Source organism: Xiphophorus couchianus, chromosome 3 (genome assembly GCF_001444195.1).
Source record: "Xiphophorus couchianus chromosome 3, X_couchianus-1.0, whole genome shotgun sequence".
NCBI classification, from domain to species: domain Eukaryota; kingdom Metazoa; phylum Chordata; class Actinopteri; order Cyprinodontiformes; family Poeciliidae; genus Xiphophorus; species Xiphophorus couchianus.
The window spans coordinates 17,746,886-17,763,982 of NC_040230.1; the positions used below are offsets into that span (position 1 = coordinate 17,746,886).

The 17,097-nt window shown below is 38.0% G+C and overlaps 1 protein-coding gene across 1 annotated transcript in view; it reads left to right on the plus strand.

The window, feature by feature from the left end:
• Nucleotides 1-17,097, plus strand: part of chn2 (chimerin 2) — a 36,287-nt gene that overhangs the window by 10,915 nt on the left and 8,275 nt on the right. The window contains exons 2-7 of the mRNA XM_028012673.1: nt 2,852-2,890; nt 5,576-5,631; nt 7,802-7,833; nt 8,017-8,130; nt 8,237-8,507; nt 16,905-16,988. Of these exons, the coding sequence (XP_027868474.1) occupies nt 2,852-2,890; nt 5,576-5,631; nt 7,802-7,833; nt 8,017-8,130; nt 8,237-8,507; nt 16,905-16,988 (596 nt within the window). The remainder of the gene's footprint in view (nt 1-2,851; nt 2,891-5,575; nt 5,632-7,801; nt 7,834-8,016; nt 8,131-8,236; nt 8,508-16,904; nt 16,989-17,097) is intronic.

Here is a 17,097-nt window from a genome sequence, read left to right on the forward strand (position 1 = left end):
ATTATTGCTGGTAAAGAGGTCCCCATATAAATGGCTTGTATTTATTCTTGCCTTGTTAGGTGGTACTGCTCTACATCTTCTACATGCTTTTACTGATTAAGTTCTATTACTGTGATGACTAGGAAGTTTTAGAAATAGCAATGAACTATCGGTGCGTAGTAGTTATGTCAAAGGGGAAAAATATCCGAAATTTACTTGTAAAAGTAACTTAAATCCAGTGAGAATATCATAAAAACTAACTGGTGCTGATTTTACAGCCTGCAGTTTTTTTGCAGTCATTATGATAAGTACCTCAGTGCTTTGTTGATCTCATTGTTCATATTCACCTGTGAAACACAGTGACAATGTTTCTCCTGATCCCTCATAACATCTTTTTCTTTTTTTTTCTGTTTGACTTGCTTCTGATGGTTTTCCTGAGTGATTTTGCAGATCGTTCCTTCGTTCCTAAAGCATAGAAACACTCCTGGGAAGCCTTAGCAACAAGCTCCAGTACATCTGATTGAATATGAAACAATCTTCTCTGACGGCTCCATCAGTTCTGGTGGCGACTTTGCAGCTGTAATGGGTTGCAGTCTTTCCACAGTGGGATTTGGTGTGCAGATTGAGCTTTTTACCTCCAGCGAGATCTTCCTTTCTACACTTGGTTGGTTACCAAATTTCTCCCACATTCCAGAGCAGACAAACAAAAGCACCTTAGAAAGACATTTTCGTATTTAAATGTGGTATTAAATTGCAGTAATGTTAATTTTTAAGACCACGGGTGCCAAAGTCCAGTCCTTTAGATCTATTGAACTGCAACCAATAGATGCATCTCCACTCCTATATGCCTGAATCTAATAAACAGATTGCTGTCAAGTCTCTGAAGAGTTAAAAGATGCTGATGAGCCATTTCATGGCATTTAATGGTGTAAGGATGGCAGCTCTCAAAGAATGGACTTGGGCACCCCTGTTCATGATCAGTAGATAAGGTCGAGGCAGGAAATGATGGCACCTACCCCAAGATGTTCCATTCTGACCATGCATCCATTTGCCACTCCTCCTTGATATTTGCAAAGAGAAACATGCCAACTGAGCACCTAAGAGTTATTTTTATGACTATTTTCTTTGTGTGATTGTTTGGAGTCAAAGTAAAGCACGTTTGCTTAACAGCAGACCCCTGGTTGGTTTACAATAGAAATCCAACCAGCGAATTCTACAGTAAAACCACACAAGCACAGAACTAAAGCCTCCCATTTGACCATAAGATTGTAAACCTTCATTTTGTAAAGCAACAGCGGTAACCACTCTGCCGACTTTAATTATACATCCAGTTTACATTTTTAACTTTAGATTAAAAACCCCTTATTACAGCATAAAAAGTAACGTCACTCTATTAGTTAGAACACAAATTACACTTTAGACATACCCACTTTTACTTTCTGTGCAACAATAAGTGCTTGTTTGTTTTGTTTTTCTCCCACTTCTGGCTCACTTTGTCCTGAGCCAGATGTGGGAAGAAGCTGTGGGCTGAATGGCTTATAAGTGGCAGCCATATATTATTTCCATGGTCATTGTCTTCAAGTTTTGAATTTTCATTTTGTAATATTTACATCAATGCCACCTACTGATACTACGATACAATGACAAACAAAGTGATCTTGATTTTTATTTCTACCGTAAGCTCTTTTTTATAAGTTTTCTTGTAAGATGTTTTTGTTTACTCAGTGTCATGTAAAAAGAAATTGCTCTCTTATAGCACCCTTCTGGGGTTTTTTTTGTTTGTTCTTTTTGGTGACATGGTAATATTTTAGATCAAACATATTTAAATATCAAAAAAAGACATCCTGAAAAAAAGATATACCCAGAAGAAAGCAGATTTCAAATAATGATTTTATTCATTAAAAGATAAAAGCTACACAAACCAGCCAGGTCCAATGCCTAATAACTTCTTGTGCCAGCCTGGATGGTAACAGTTCCTGTTAAGCATTTGAGATAAGCGGGTAACTGTGAATGAGTCTTTTACCTCACTGTGGAGGAATTTTGGCCCACTCTACTTTGCAGATAAAAGAGAGACAAAGTCCTAATAGAACTGTTGGAAGATCTTTTGAAACCTAGAAGAGAAGTTGTTTTCCTGACCACTTTGAAAACAGAAAAGTCATACTCCTTTTAAGCAGACTGTAAGGAAATCACGGATGGAAGTAACAATCACACCGTCTTCTACGTCCCACTTTGTGCTGAGAAATGTGCTGCTACACGATTAAAACCCTGTCTTCAGCACTGTAGCAGTCAATGTAAGACGACACACTACAGCATTTGTCACTAATAGAGGGTGATGTATTGTTAGAGCGGTAAGAGTCATTAAAACATGACATTAAACTGCAACTTGCCCCGGGGCATTTACTCCATCTCCTCCCTTCTTTAATCTAATGCAAAAGCGCACTCCATCGTGTAATCCATAAGTGTTCACATAAACATAACTCACTGCATTTTCCCAGAAGAGGGTCTCGCTGTAATTACCTCTGCCCTGCTTTGATTGCTGTGTTTGTGCTTTTATCGCAGCGGAGATGTTGTGTTTTCAGGTTCCTGCCACTGTTAATACAGATCAGGTGTGCATAAAGACACGCAGGTGTGTGTCGCATATTGATTGTGTTTGTAGCGGTGATTAGAGACTGCGCGTCCCAACAGGCAGATGCACAGCGTGAAGCCTGATGCATAATTATAACAAAGAGAAACACCAGTGGCATATAATCATAATAAATGGCTCATATTTAATACGCTTGGGAGTAGAGGAAGATTGAGATTTTAATGAAAAGTATTATAAACACTAATATATATTCATGACAAAACCCTGGTTTATTTTTATATTTTTCAGATCCTGATGACTATCAGCCACCCATATGGAAGTCGTACTGTGAGTATTTATTCATTTTGAAAGCTTTTAACCTGACATTTCTCATAATATATAGTATTTTGGGGAGATACATATTACACTGACTTCCTGTGCTGTGAAGACTCAGGTCTTGTTTTTCTCAGTAAAATTAGAAACTGCTCTTTCTTCTGCACAGAAGGTGCACAGTCAGACACACTCACCCACATACACAAATGCAAAGCAGCAGATTTCTATTTTCTGTGTAAAATAGGTTACCAGCAGCCAGGAAAACAAGATTTTCCACCTGCCGACAGGCTAAGCTAAAATAGAGTCGTCAGAGGACCCATTTTAGTACACAATGTGTTGGGGTTGTTTTTTCACGTGGGAGATTATTTAACTCCCCAGATCACGTTTGATAAATAATAGAAAACCTTCTACCCTTATGTCCCAAATTTCAGCTTAACAAGAAGTAGCTTGTTCAAGTCTTTGCAGCTGATAAAGTTCTGTTTATTTGATTTTCTTTGTCCTTTTCTAAAGCCTCCTATCAGATTCTTCTGGTTCTCTCCTGAGGTATTTTTTAGAGGCGTCAGTGTCACAGCAGTAGATGGTGTCCAGATCTTACAGGTTGGCTTAAATCAGCTTGACAACACCTGAAAGTTCACAGTCAGGAGCCTTCCTTCCCCCCACCAAGAGAATCTGCTGCAGTGAGGGCTGAGCTGAGCCACACACAGTGATTTCTGAGCTAGTACTGGTTGTTTTTCATGAAAATACCACCTCTCCTGTATAGAAAACTCAGTGATAAAGATACAGTTTGCAAACAGTGAGCAGAGGTTCACAGTTTGTAACTAATTGTTTCATTTCTATTCCAACAGATTTTGACTTGTGGTTTGCTGAAAATAGCACCGAGTTGTGCCATATTTCTTTTTGGCATTACTGATTTGAGCATAACCTGTGTATTTTAACTGCACTGCATCTAATACATATTATATGGTTTTGTACACTTACAAGTAAAATGTCTCTGTTTTAAAAATGAAAGATTGTGTTTAAATGTGTTCAAAGTTCAACTATAAATTCAGCCTTAATTCACATAATGCATTTTCATTATATTGCTCATGTCCTGTAATTTGCACACTCTTCACCCTGATCCATAGCACACTCCATTCTATTGGCAGGCTTAGTTAAGATTAGAATAAATTCATAATTTATTGCAGCATTACAATCTAATGCTTAGCAATTCAGAAAACACTGACTGACCATTTGTTTCAAAATATTTAATCAGCAGAAAAAAAAACCAACAAACATGTCAAGAATTTTTTTTTTTTTTTTTAACAAATTCACCCCCGGATGTTAATTTGTACAATCCACTTTGCCAACATGACAATAATTTACACAAAACTCATATGTAATGGAGTAGAAATCCTTTGACCTTTCTGTTTGCTCAGTTTCTCTAGATGGTCTAGATCTTCCACAGTTTTTAGGTCCTAATAGAGAGGTGGTCATGAAAACAGTTTCATTTTGTGTCTTGTCAACCATGTCTTTGTTGATTTGGCCACATGTGGATCAGTTTACTGGTAGATTACATCCGACTTTTATTTAACATTAGGCTTTATAAGCCATGAATTCATTATATAATGCACCAACATTATTACAACATTCAAAGGAGAAACAAGCCCACAGCATTACATATTCTCCATACATACTTAATATCATGTAAGTATGTATGTATCGATTTGATGAAGCCATTCATAATTTTGTGGCTCTGATGTCATTGACTGTTCACACTGGAGTCTCATGGGAACAACCGTTCAAAAAAACAGACCTTACCAAAACATTTTCAATTAAGCTTTAGGACCTGTGAACACAGTCTTGTCTCCTCTAACCAAAGCACACAGATCCAGTAATCTAGTATAAGTCCCACTAGCGTTTAGCTAGCTCCCAGTTTTGATGTTTGTAACAGCTGGACAGAAAAGGCCTCTTTCTGGCTTGTCTCCCAAACACCTGGTTGACATTTAGATAGCATCTCGTGGTTGTTATGGAGACTTGATGACCTCAAAATGCCACTCTTTGCTGTAGATCTCTAACAGTGAGCTCTGGAGGTTTTTTTTTTGTTTTTGTTTAGTTTTTTTTAACCACTGTTGTCGTCCACCTCAGTTTATTTGGTGACAAGATGAATATGAATCCTTGTCTAACCTAGTCGTCAGTATATTACATTCATTTATATCCTCCTATCTCAGAAAAACTGGAAGTGATCATTAATGACACATTACTAAACAATATTACATTAAATATTAATGGTGCCAATAATAGTACCACTAGTTATTCTGCTTAAAACAACATAAAAAATCCACTGAAATTAAAGATTGGGTTTGTCAACATTTTGAATGTGGAAATGCTACTGCAAAAAAACATGCATATGTCGAAACACTTTTATCACATTTTTACAGGTGGAAGTAGATAAGCAAATAGTTTATTTTCTAATAAAATGTATTTTCTTTAGAGCAGTTTTTTTAAGTCATTAATTAGGAAACATTGTTTTAAAATTTTTCAATATAGCTCTGTCTATAAATACTACAAAACAAACTTGGTTTGTTTTCTCTGAACTTTGTTTTAACTGTGTTTATTTTGGATGTCATGTCTGCTGCTTGCACACAATTATGTCCTGCATGGAACTGTTTATAGCTCAGAAGGCCAGACAAACTTCATTAACATGCATGTTTTATCTGACAGTGTACCAGCTCCAGCAGGAAGCTCCAAGACCAAAGAGGATCACATGTCCTCAGGAGGTCAGTGCATCTGTGAATGTTAAAAAGCTGGCTACTGAAGGGAGCTGGAGTGAGTTCATGTTATGTTAATGATTTAGCTCGTAGAAAAAAAGAATAAATATCTGCCTCATCTGTAGAAAAACCTGGGAAAATATCACAATTTATTTACTGGAAACCTGATGGGAAATAAACTACTGCAGCAAACATAGTAATTAGGCTTGACCTAGTTTTGGCAATTTGAAACTGAGCGCTTAAAAAGACACAGAACTTTGAAAGGTTTTATGAAAAACTGAGTTACAGCACTGATGAAGAGAGCGCATGTTGCATCTGTTGCTGTATTTGTCAGAAGAAATGCCCAATGTCACCTCTGAACATGTGGTTAGGCACAAAAGTACCCTGAAAAACCTGCTGGCCTTGTTTATCTCCTCTTTATTTTTTCTTTACAAGCCGGGTCTACCAGACAAGAGCTGCATTCTGTCTGGAGATTAAACTAAGCTTTTACTTTCAGGTTTGAAGCTTGAGTTTATTCCTGGGAAAATGATTGAGTGTGGCAGCTGGAAGCCAGACCAATCATAAATAATAACCTGTCGGGAGAGGCTCCCTACTGCTTTGAATTCACCTCGTGACTGAATGTTTAAGCAGCGGTGCTAAAAATTAAGTGTTGTCCTTTTATTGGCTGAAAAACAGATTTTTTACAGATATTAACGGTGAAACTTAACAATGTGTACATGTCAAGCACATCATGTTTTTGACCTAAAAATAAAATCTCACCTGTTCTTTCAGTAAATTCTGTCTGAACAGTTTAATTCCAGACATTTTGAACTTTTAAAGGGCTTATATTATATTTTTATGACTCCCATGTTGAAAGTGGAGAAATATATAAAAACAAATAAATAAATAACACACTGTCTACCAAAACACAATGTATATAAAAAAAACAACTTCTAAGGCTTAAATGTAAGTTCACATGGTGAGGTTAATGTAGTGATTTGTTCAATGAGGAAGGCAACTGCAACTTGTGACCCAACAAACCACCACCCTACCCAGGGATTTAAAAGGGCTTTTTGGTAAATCTGAGTGTATTTCGCCATAGAGGCATCTGTCATCAGAGTCACTTTATTGCCAAGAACCGCAAGAAGAAAACCATTTTATTATCTTGTAATCATATAAACATATCTATAACTTGTTGTTTTTTGCCTTTAGAAGGCACTTCAGGCTAATGGAGAGAAAGTTAAAATACTGATACACAATCTGTAGTTAATTTGGCAGAGACCGCTAACCAAAACTCTGTTGAAGCTAAGAGCGGCATGACACTGTGTAATTCTTTTGTTTTTTTAAAAGAATTACTTATCTACTTGAACTGGGAATGATTAATTTAATTAGCACATTGTCAAAATGCTTAGGAGTTCTGACTCTGAAATATGTCAGTGACTGCCTTTTAATCAGTGTAGAAAAGAAGAATACATCCAAAGAACTCAGACATTTTGCTGAAAAAAAAACCTGTTATCAAAACACTGGTGAAATTTAATGCACTTTTTACCGTCTTCACCGAGAGAACTGCCAATCTTCCATTGTATAACCCAGCAGAACTGATGCGTGTCTCATCCTATTTTGAGTGCTGCCACACTTTGATGAGCAGAGTAAAAGCTCTAAGGCTGGTTGTGTGAGATTAGTGGCAGGCTGGTAATTCAATACAAAATTATGTTTTACATTATAAGAAGTCCTTAGAGCGTCGCCACTACCGGCTCTGTAGAGGGAATTTCCGGGTGATGAAAAAATATATATCTTTCAGTGTACTTTCACTCAGATCGCTTCCCCTTGACAGTGTTGTGAAGACCAGAAAATATAGTGATGAAGAAAAAATTATACATTCAGTCATATATCTGTGCTCCAGACACCTTTTATACCCTGATGTGTTATTCTAACATGCCTAATATTAATTTCTTTCCAGCTGGTCATCTTTTACCTGCTGTTTTCCAGTGCGGCCTCTAATTTATCTCCCCCTACTTTGTGATTGAGCTTTATGGTTTGCTAGCTGTGAACAGACGCAGGGGCCCAGATGGAGATAATCTGGCCTGTGGTGTAAAGTCCTTTATCTTTCATGCAGGCTTTAAGGAACAATTTGCAGAGCTATTAATTTGAGCTTTCATATCACACTGCTGCAGCCAATATTTCTTCCTCTGGTTTACAGATGGAGAGCAGACCCAAGTACTATGGCAGAGAGTGAGTTTAACTTAATTGTTTTCTGTGTTTGTATGCTTTTTTTAAGATATAAATGCTTTTCTATATCATTTAAAGCCTTTATCAGATAGTAATTATGTAAGTGGGCATATTTTTTTTTCTCACTTTTACATGTAAATATTTTAAGTTGTTGATAACAAAAAGCTGCTTTTGTTTATTGAATAGATTTCATGGGATGATATCTCGAGAATATGCAGATGAGCTGCTGGGAGGCAAAGAGGGTGCGTACCTCATCAGGGAGAGCCAAAGACAGCCAGGGACTCACACCTTGGCCTTAAGGTACCAACATCTCCACAAAACCAGTAACAAAAACGATTGACTCAACCATCAGCTTTCTGCTCAACTTTTATACCACCTGTTCACCTGTTTGTGAATTTCCATCCAGCTTTGGACACCAGACCCTCAACTACAGGTTGTTTTATGACGGGAAGCACTTTGTCGGAGAGAAGAGGTTTGAGTCTGTCCATGACTTGGTGACAGATGCCCTCATCACCCTTTACATTGAGACCAAGGCAGCGGAGTACATCGCCAAAATGACCACCAACCCGATCTATGAGCACCTTGGCTACACGTCGCTGCTCAAAGACAAAATGGTGCACAGGCTGAGCCGTGGACGCACGGAGCCTCGCAGGGTCACCTTCCAGAGTGATGACAGGGTGAGTTTGATCGTTGTTCATGTCACATAAAGATGTGTATTCTCAGCAGTGGTCTAGCTTCAGAACTATTACACTCTGCTTTTGCAGAGATGACTCACATCTTTATTTAAAGTAGACCCTATCTTCAGCACCAAAGAACAAGGAGTCCTTCAGTAGATTGTGCAGATTCACACAGAGCCCCAATCTCAGCATAATGGAGTTAGTGTGATTACATAGAGAGAGAGAGACAGAAAAACTCCTTTAATCTATGACAAGTCAGCACTAGTAGAATATTAATCTGACAAGAGCTTTGAAACAGTTTCACCAGTTTTTTAATCTGTTGCACAATTTATACTGTGAAATAATGTTTAACTGGGTGAAAAGCTCAAGATGCAAATATTCATGAGAAGCTAGCTTTTCAAAATGCAAAGTATTATATGATTTAATTTAAATGATTGTATCTATCTGCCAATTCTTTACATATTTACAATATCCTACTGAAGGCAGCAGGTTTCTGGAGCCTTTCCCAGCTGTCAGTCTAATGAAGGGTGCTGAAGATCTGAAATGGATCGCCAGACCACCACAGAGCCCAGTTCAAGTAATCAGTATAGTACCTTGCAAAGGTATTTAATTCCCTTGAACAGTTACACATGACTTCACCTGAAAACCACTAACATGAATGTATTTTATTGGTACTTCATGCAATACTTCAACACAAAGTAACACATAATTACTTTGTGGAAAGAAAATAATACATAAAACTGACCTGAACTTAACCTTTAGACCTACGTGCAAAAACCAGTCTGTGACACAACAATAACACTACGAGTTACCTTAGACCTTAAACACTAATATATTTCTAATATTCCTAATATTCTTCTTTTGTACTAGCAGAGAAGCTGGGTCAAAATTAGTAGAAAGATGAATGGAGTTAAATACAAGGCAATCCTAGGTGAAAATTGTCCCAGTCAGAGCTCAGCCCATTCTCACTCCCAACTCGTCATATATTGACGCATGGGACGGTCCGTCCTCGTCACATGTTGACGCGCAGGGTACCCCTTTCGCATCAATATGTGACGCGAGGGGTTTTACACTATGCCTTACCGTAATTTTTGCCCTAAACCTAACCAAATCGTTGGGTTTTGAAGGTTCGGCAGCGGTTACGAGAACCCTTCGCGTCAATAATCCACGTAAAACATGTGACCTGCCCAAGTCGTCAACTTTTGACGCGAAGGGGGTACCCTTCGCGTCAATATGTGACGCATGGTCAGAAATTGTCCTAACTCGTCAATATATGACGAGTTGGGAGTGAGAATGTGTTGCAGAGCTACAATGTCAAGTTTGACCTGATGAAAATTCATATCTAAACCACACTGATAATCATTGGTCACACTTGAATATTGATGTTGATAGCTGCTTTTCTTTCAGTCTGAGTGAAAACATATCACCTCACACTTTTCAGATTTTTATAATCTAAAAACTTTGAATGTCATTCATGCGTTTTCTTCCACTTCACAGCCATGCACAACCTTGTGTTGGTTTATTACATGAAATCCCAGTAAAATACAATGAAGTTTTTGGTTATAAAGAGGCTAAAGCGGCAGAGGAATATGACTACCTCAGCTAGGAAGTGTATGTATTCATGTATTTTTTGGGTGGTTCATTTAATGCAAAGTCTTTTTCTTGTATTTATTTTTCTCAAGACATAGTTTGACACACTGATTTTGATCTGGCTAACACACTTCTGCCATTACAGTTAATGGTGAGTTTTTTTTCTTTTCTGAGGGGTCGGTCTGCCCTGTGACTGAGACGTACATTATCCTTACAGCCTTTGGGTGTGTTCACTGCTGCCATGCTTCGTTGCTCACACTGAAAGGTAATGATGACCGAGGGGACTGGGACTTTGCTCTCTCTGCTATCTATATCAGACACCATGGTTTGAAGTGAGACACGTCTCACATTGTTCTCCTTTGGCTCTCTGGCTGGTCGGAGACTGAATGATTTATCAACAAGAAATAAGCCTGTTCCTTTTGTAGAAAGGAAATGTCCCTCCACTAGGTGGCAGTCTTAAACTGTCTCTTCTGGTCTTTGTAGTCCTAAGAGATTGATGGCTTGGTCTCGTCACTGACAGATGCTTGTGTTTTCTTGGCCTTGTCCTTTTTTTTTGTCCATGTCTTTGATGTAACTCTCAGTTTTGACTGATTGCTGTGGGGATTTATTTTGTCCAGCTCGTATTTTGTTATACACTCGATTACAATCGATTACAGACGACAGCCTTCATCAACAGTAGCTGGAGCTGCATTAATACAGAGTCTGGTTCTGATGGATGCCTATTCTTATTGAGAGGGACTGATTCAAAGAGAAGTTTTTGACGGTTTATCAATACTACGAATTTTAACTGAATTGTAACAGGATATTTTTGACTATCTTTCTGGGACACACTGCAATAAATTAGATCATAACTGTTTTACTTATTGTTGAATGATTTGGATTGGATTAAGGTTATGTTATATTTAGTTTCTCATATTTTCTTGTTCTCTCTGCAGAAGGCCTTGAGATGACTTCTGCAGTGAGCTATAAAAATAAAACAGAATTGATGAGAACATTATTAGTAAAACTGGTTACTAATAATTCTGATTTGTTTTCAGAAAACTAAATCACATTTTTTTATATCTTAAAAACAATCAGCCAGTCTGTAATTAATTTACTGAAGTTGGAATTTAGATACATAAGGATGCTTTTAGATAAATTGTATAACTTTTAAAATCAAATAGCTTTAAAAGTAGGGGAGCCCACAGTGGGTCAAAAAAACATCAACTGATCTGTTTTAGTAATCTCCAGAAATTACTGTATTTTCTGGAAAATAGGCCAAACTGGAATATAAGTCTTGTTTTAAAAAATATATGTTATGAAGGGGAAAACAAACATGTACAAGTCACATTACACTATTAGTTCCCTTTTTAAAAAAAATTAAAATACATTTTAAATTGTTTTGGGTTGCTTTTGGATTCTTTTTAAACTTTTACATTCTGGTTTAACTCTGTTTTTGAACTATAAACTTCAGTTCCTTTTTCATTTTAAAATTTATATCTCTTTGAGGACTGTGTGCTACTAACCTTCCTGCTTTCATGTTCTTTTTTTGGAGTTTCTTTGTCACCTTTTGGTTGATGCTGATCAATTATTTTGTTGGGCTGTTGACTTCTTCTGGTTTGCAGATTGTCCTCCCTTCAGTGTCATTCTTTCCCTGGATATGTGTGTATGTATCATTCGGTTTCAACCTTTAAGTCCTTTCTTAACAGCTTCAACTAGTGGGTGGGTGACCACTTAGTCACCCACCCACTAGTTTGCATCTGAGATCTGCCTACCTCTTGTGAATTCTGTTTTTTCTTTAATTTATTTTTTAATCTTCCACATACTCAACATTTTAACAAATTTAGATTGTTATTCTTTCAACACTCTGAGGATACAATCTCAATGCACAACGACATCTGTCTGATATAGGTTACATAGCTATTACTGATAATAACGTCACAGAATCTCACTTTACAAAATGTGTCATAACCTTTTAAGCTGGGTGTGTCATTATTCCCAGGCTCTCAGTGATTCCTACTTCAAATAAAATAAAAGCATTAATCTAGTGAGCTAGTAGCTAAAACCACTGCTCTAACATGTTCAAACCTCCGGTGCTTTCTTAAAGGCAACATTTATGCTTTACTTAATATATTTTTTAACTTTATAGATTCTGTTCTCCAGTAATCTCCCACACTGGAAATAAACGTGGGTCTTTTTAAATGTCAAATTGTTAGTTGTTACGCTGTCTGTAAAACTGACAGTATCTTCCTCATGCCAGCTTTTACACTTTAGGATTCAAATTCAGTGACAGCCGTGTTGATGTTAGACTTTATCAGTCTGCTTGTGACTCACAAACAGAAAATCTGTTCTCTGTCTTCTTAAAGATTGGAGAAACCCGGGGCTTACTGCCTGCATCTGTGGTGGCTTTTTGAACTCGATGTTTACCATTTACTCAGACACGCCCGGAGGCCCTACAGACATAGTAGTTTCACTGTAAAGTCAAAATCTGTTTACTTGGGGTCAAGTTGATGTCTATATAATGCTGCAACTGTAAATGCTCGTGTAATTAAAAGGCTGGCAGGAGGTTAAAAGGTGCGTTTGACTAGATCAGCCTCTTGAGTTTCATGCCTTTCAGTGGTCATGACACTTGCCACACTGGTGTGGCTCTCAAAAGGCTAAACCTTAAATACCATTGAAGAAATTATCTTGTTAGTTTGGGATAATTACCTGTTCTCGCCTGATGTTTAAGTTGTAAAATGTTAAAAATACTCCTCAAGTCAAATGCGCTCTTCCAGGCTTTTATAAGTGGTTATTTATTTCAGCCTTAGACATCAGAAAAATAGATCAGTTTGCAATGTTCCCAACATGGACAAAAGTCTCAATTTCATCTTATTTTCTCTTTACTACCGTCCTCACAGTATAGCCATTTTTTGTCATTTTGTTGCTGTTAAAGCCTTTTTTGTACTGCTGTCTGACTGTGCTGTTCCCCACTGGGTCTACTCAGCTGTGCTCTCACAAAGCCTCGCTGGAATAAAAGAGTGCTGCCACTGGAAAGAAAGCCGAGTTTGTTGTGTGGACCACCTTTTGTGTCCTTTTTTGTCCAAGCTCTTCTTTAAGAGACAAGTCGCCATCTGCCCGCAGACAAAAGGGGACCAGGCCTCGTCTCCCTCCCCACACCCTTCCTCCCTCTTCTCAAGGCTGAAATATCTCAGAGCTGCCTATTCCTCATCTGTCTCCACAGACATAACTTTGGAGAGGAATTGCCTGGTGTGGCATGTTTAAGAATGTCAACTACAGAAACAAATTTCTTCACCTGTCCTGTCATTCTTGCGGCTATGGGTCAGTTTGTGTGTGCCCGTCAAACAAAAGGAACTAACTGGTGCATGAAAGTCTTTCATTCATTTACTTTTGTTTAATCCTCAGAAAGCCCATTGAGGAAACATCTTCATTTTCAATGCTTTCATGGTTTTCATATTAAACATTTTGTTAATACAGATTACAAAAAAAACAAAACAAGCATGACAGCTAAATGTCATGAGAATGACATCATGTTTTTTTAAGAACCTGTAAAGTATCTCATGAGTAAGAACAGGTATTTGGTTTTTGTTTTCATAAATATGTGGGTTTGTTTTGTAGAATGACTTTAAGTACATTACTAAGAATACTTTCTTCATAAAGAAACATAAGACCCGAGATTTAAATCCTTCAACAAGTTTCTCACAGTAATTCACTGGAATTTTATTCATCTTTACAGAACAGGTTTCACTAAGCCGTGCTTGAACACACCTTTCCACCTCTGCCTACAATTTTTCCATGGGATGGAGATCACGGCTTTGTGATGGCTACTCCAAAACTCGGATTCTGTTGTCCTTCAATCCCTTTGTTACCAATTGTTAGTATTCAGAGTCACTGCCCATTTCGAAGACCCATTTGTGCCCCCATTTTTAACTTCCTGTTTCATGTCTTGACATGGTGCTTCAGGTTTCTACTGAATCCTCTTTGATCATAGTTTCATCTGTTTTAAAAAGTCCCCCACCGCAGCCAAAACACTCTCTCAACATGATGTTGCTGCGCCTCTACTGAACAGCAAGCATGAAGTACATTTCTGCTACTTTACTTTATAGTAAAGGCACAATTACTGTAATGTTTCATTATCATAATGTTTAGTCATTATTTAGTTTTTGCCTGTGTGCATTTACAAACTGAAATTTGACTTTAAATGTCTTTGAAGTAATGATTTCTACCTCTCCAAGTGTTTTCTCACCTCATATATATATAAATATATATACTTTTGTGTTGTCGGTGCCAGACCAGCTTCATCTCAGTTCATCAGAAATTGCATTGTTCTTTTTGCTGAAAGTTTATCTTTGTTAATATTTCAATATTAACAAAGATTTTAAACTAAGATTAGTTTAAACTAATGATTGTGGAACCTTGAAGCATCTGTATTTTCTAATCGGGAGTGAACCAGAATTGTCGAGGTTCACAATAATATTTTGATTTTCACATGATGTCACACAGTTAGGAAGTACATTTGAGGTGTGTTTCTGAGACACCCACTGTTTTGCCTTCATGTCACATAAACATTAACTATGGGTTTCAAAGGATACTTTTTCATCGATCCAGGTTCCCATATATTTAGAAAAACTATCAGGTATTTCCTGTAATCTACAAAAGAGGTAATTTGTGAACCATATTACAGAATCTTTCCTACTGTAGGTGAAGCAAGTGGCCAATAGTGTCAAATGCTTAACGAAATTTATAAATGTATAAAGAAATGTATAAAGATACTTTAAGCAAAGTATTGCTTAAAGTTTAAACTCTGTTATTTAAAACTAGGTCAACAGCTTTATGGGTAGGTTGAAAGCCAGATGGTATTTGGGTCAAAAATGGAGTAAAAATAATTATGTTTTTTAATTGAAAGTCCAAATATTTTGGACTGAGAAGACAATTGGGAGATTGGGTGATAGTTATTATTAATTCTAGACTGACTAGTACATTTTATAAAGAAGAACATGGTTGATCTTTTGATAATTCAAGACAAAATTTCTAAATTAAAAACATGATCATTTAGTCTATGTGCTTAATCTATTAGTTTCTATTTCATTAGGGTTGTTTTCAAATGTTTTGCATTAAAATCCTTCTAAACTGGAGATGCATCAAACCTAGCTTCTAGTCACCATTTTATTATGAGACCTTCTATAGATGAAAGCATTACATAGCTAACATATTAAACTGTGTTCACCATCCTACATTAGCGATTTGCATGGCAAGCATCTCTAAACCAAATGTCTCCATGTGTTTTTCCACAGAATGTAGATTCATATCTCAACTCTGACATGTCCAAATGACTGCCAACTTTGTCAAATCCAAGTGTGACAAACTTTACTGTGTAATGTTCACTTATTCATTAATCTGCCAATCTCTCTCTCTCTCTTTCTCTTTCTCTCTCTCTCTCTGCCTACATGTCTCGTCAAGTCAGGGAAACTACGGTTTCCTTTTAAATAGCATCTTGTGTCTCAGTCCTCCTCTTAAATACCTCACTGGCAAATTGTCTTTGGGTCATCTTCACTCAGTAACAGAATACACAATGAGGAGTGCTGTTATTGTAACCTAGTAATTCTTACTTATTCTGTATTCACTAAAAAGCTTCCACCAACAAATTTCTTTGTCCATTTTTATTTTAATTATGGAAAACCTCCCTTAGAGGATGTGTATTCGTGGTGCTTGTGTTTCGAATGGAAGTGCTTACATGGACAAATGAACCATAAGCATGGCAACAATCCCCCCATTTTAGAAAAAAAAACTCTACATGCCTGGAGACATGCAAATAAGCTTCCAATTGGGCTTTTCCTTGGATTTGGGTACTACTGGATTATTCCGTGTGCAAGGATTATGGCTGTAATCCCTTTCCAATCTGAGTTAATTGTATGGAAGTGTAGGTTTTGTCAGACAGCAAACCATGACAGGCAGGAGCAATCTGCAGTCAGAGATCCTGTCTGGACAGCAGTGTGGGGAATTCCACCAGCAGACAGACATAGCTGGAGGTCAAGGTCTGTTTTTGTTACAAGGACCCAGCTTTGAATAAACTGGTATCTGTCTTCGAGCAACCAAAGTGACCCATTTAGAAACGATCCTGCGCTGACTGAGAACCCCTGCGAATAGAGTACTGACTCCAGCTAAGTGAGGTGGAGTGTGGCTGGAAGGCAGTCCTCTAATGGGAAAGAGCTCTGTCCTAAAAAGCGGGGCGTGGGGGGTTGGGTCTGAACTGTTGATCCTTCTTTAGAGAACTGTTGAGCTGTGTGAAGCGATCCTGACAGCACCTCACTCTTGACATCTCTTATCCATCCCGGACGCTGTTCTCTCTCCTTTCTCTCTCCCCTTTCTGGGCGTGTGAATGAGACCCATTGTCTGAGGCACGCTCCTGCCCTTAGGCCGCCCACTTCCAATCCTGTTCCTCCTGCTCGTCTTGCTCTCTGCTGCCACTGGGCTCCGACCAAATGCAGAGTCAACTCTGGCGCTAACTGTCATCAGTAGCTCTTCCTGTTCAGAGCAGAGTGGGGTGTACTTATATCTGTGTGCTGGGCAGCATCTGCTGCACAGCACTGGCACCCCCCTCTTCCAGGGCTCCCCTAAGAAGACTTGGACAGTCTCCTGGACCCAGAGCAGTCAAGCATGGAGGCTGAAGCAAGCAGAGGGGGCTTACAAGGGGAGCTGATTGCTCGCATGGCTAAAAGACAGGAGAGGAAGCGTCAAGAGCTGCTGGCGTTGGCTCTGGGAGTCAAGATTGGGTGCAAGGGAAATCTGCTGTGGAAACCTATTAAACTGCTGGCCTCCTGTCCACAGATCTCCTCACCTGTGGTGCGACGGAGTGCCTTGAAAGACACGCCTGAGAAGCTGAGCTTCTATGAAAAGATTCACAACTTCAAGGTAAGCAGCAGTTTCTGTGATTAAAAAAGGAAATTTTTTTATTTATGTTATTTATAATTTCTAATTCTAATACTTAACTATTTTACTACTTATACAATAAAGACTTAAT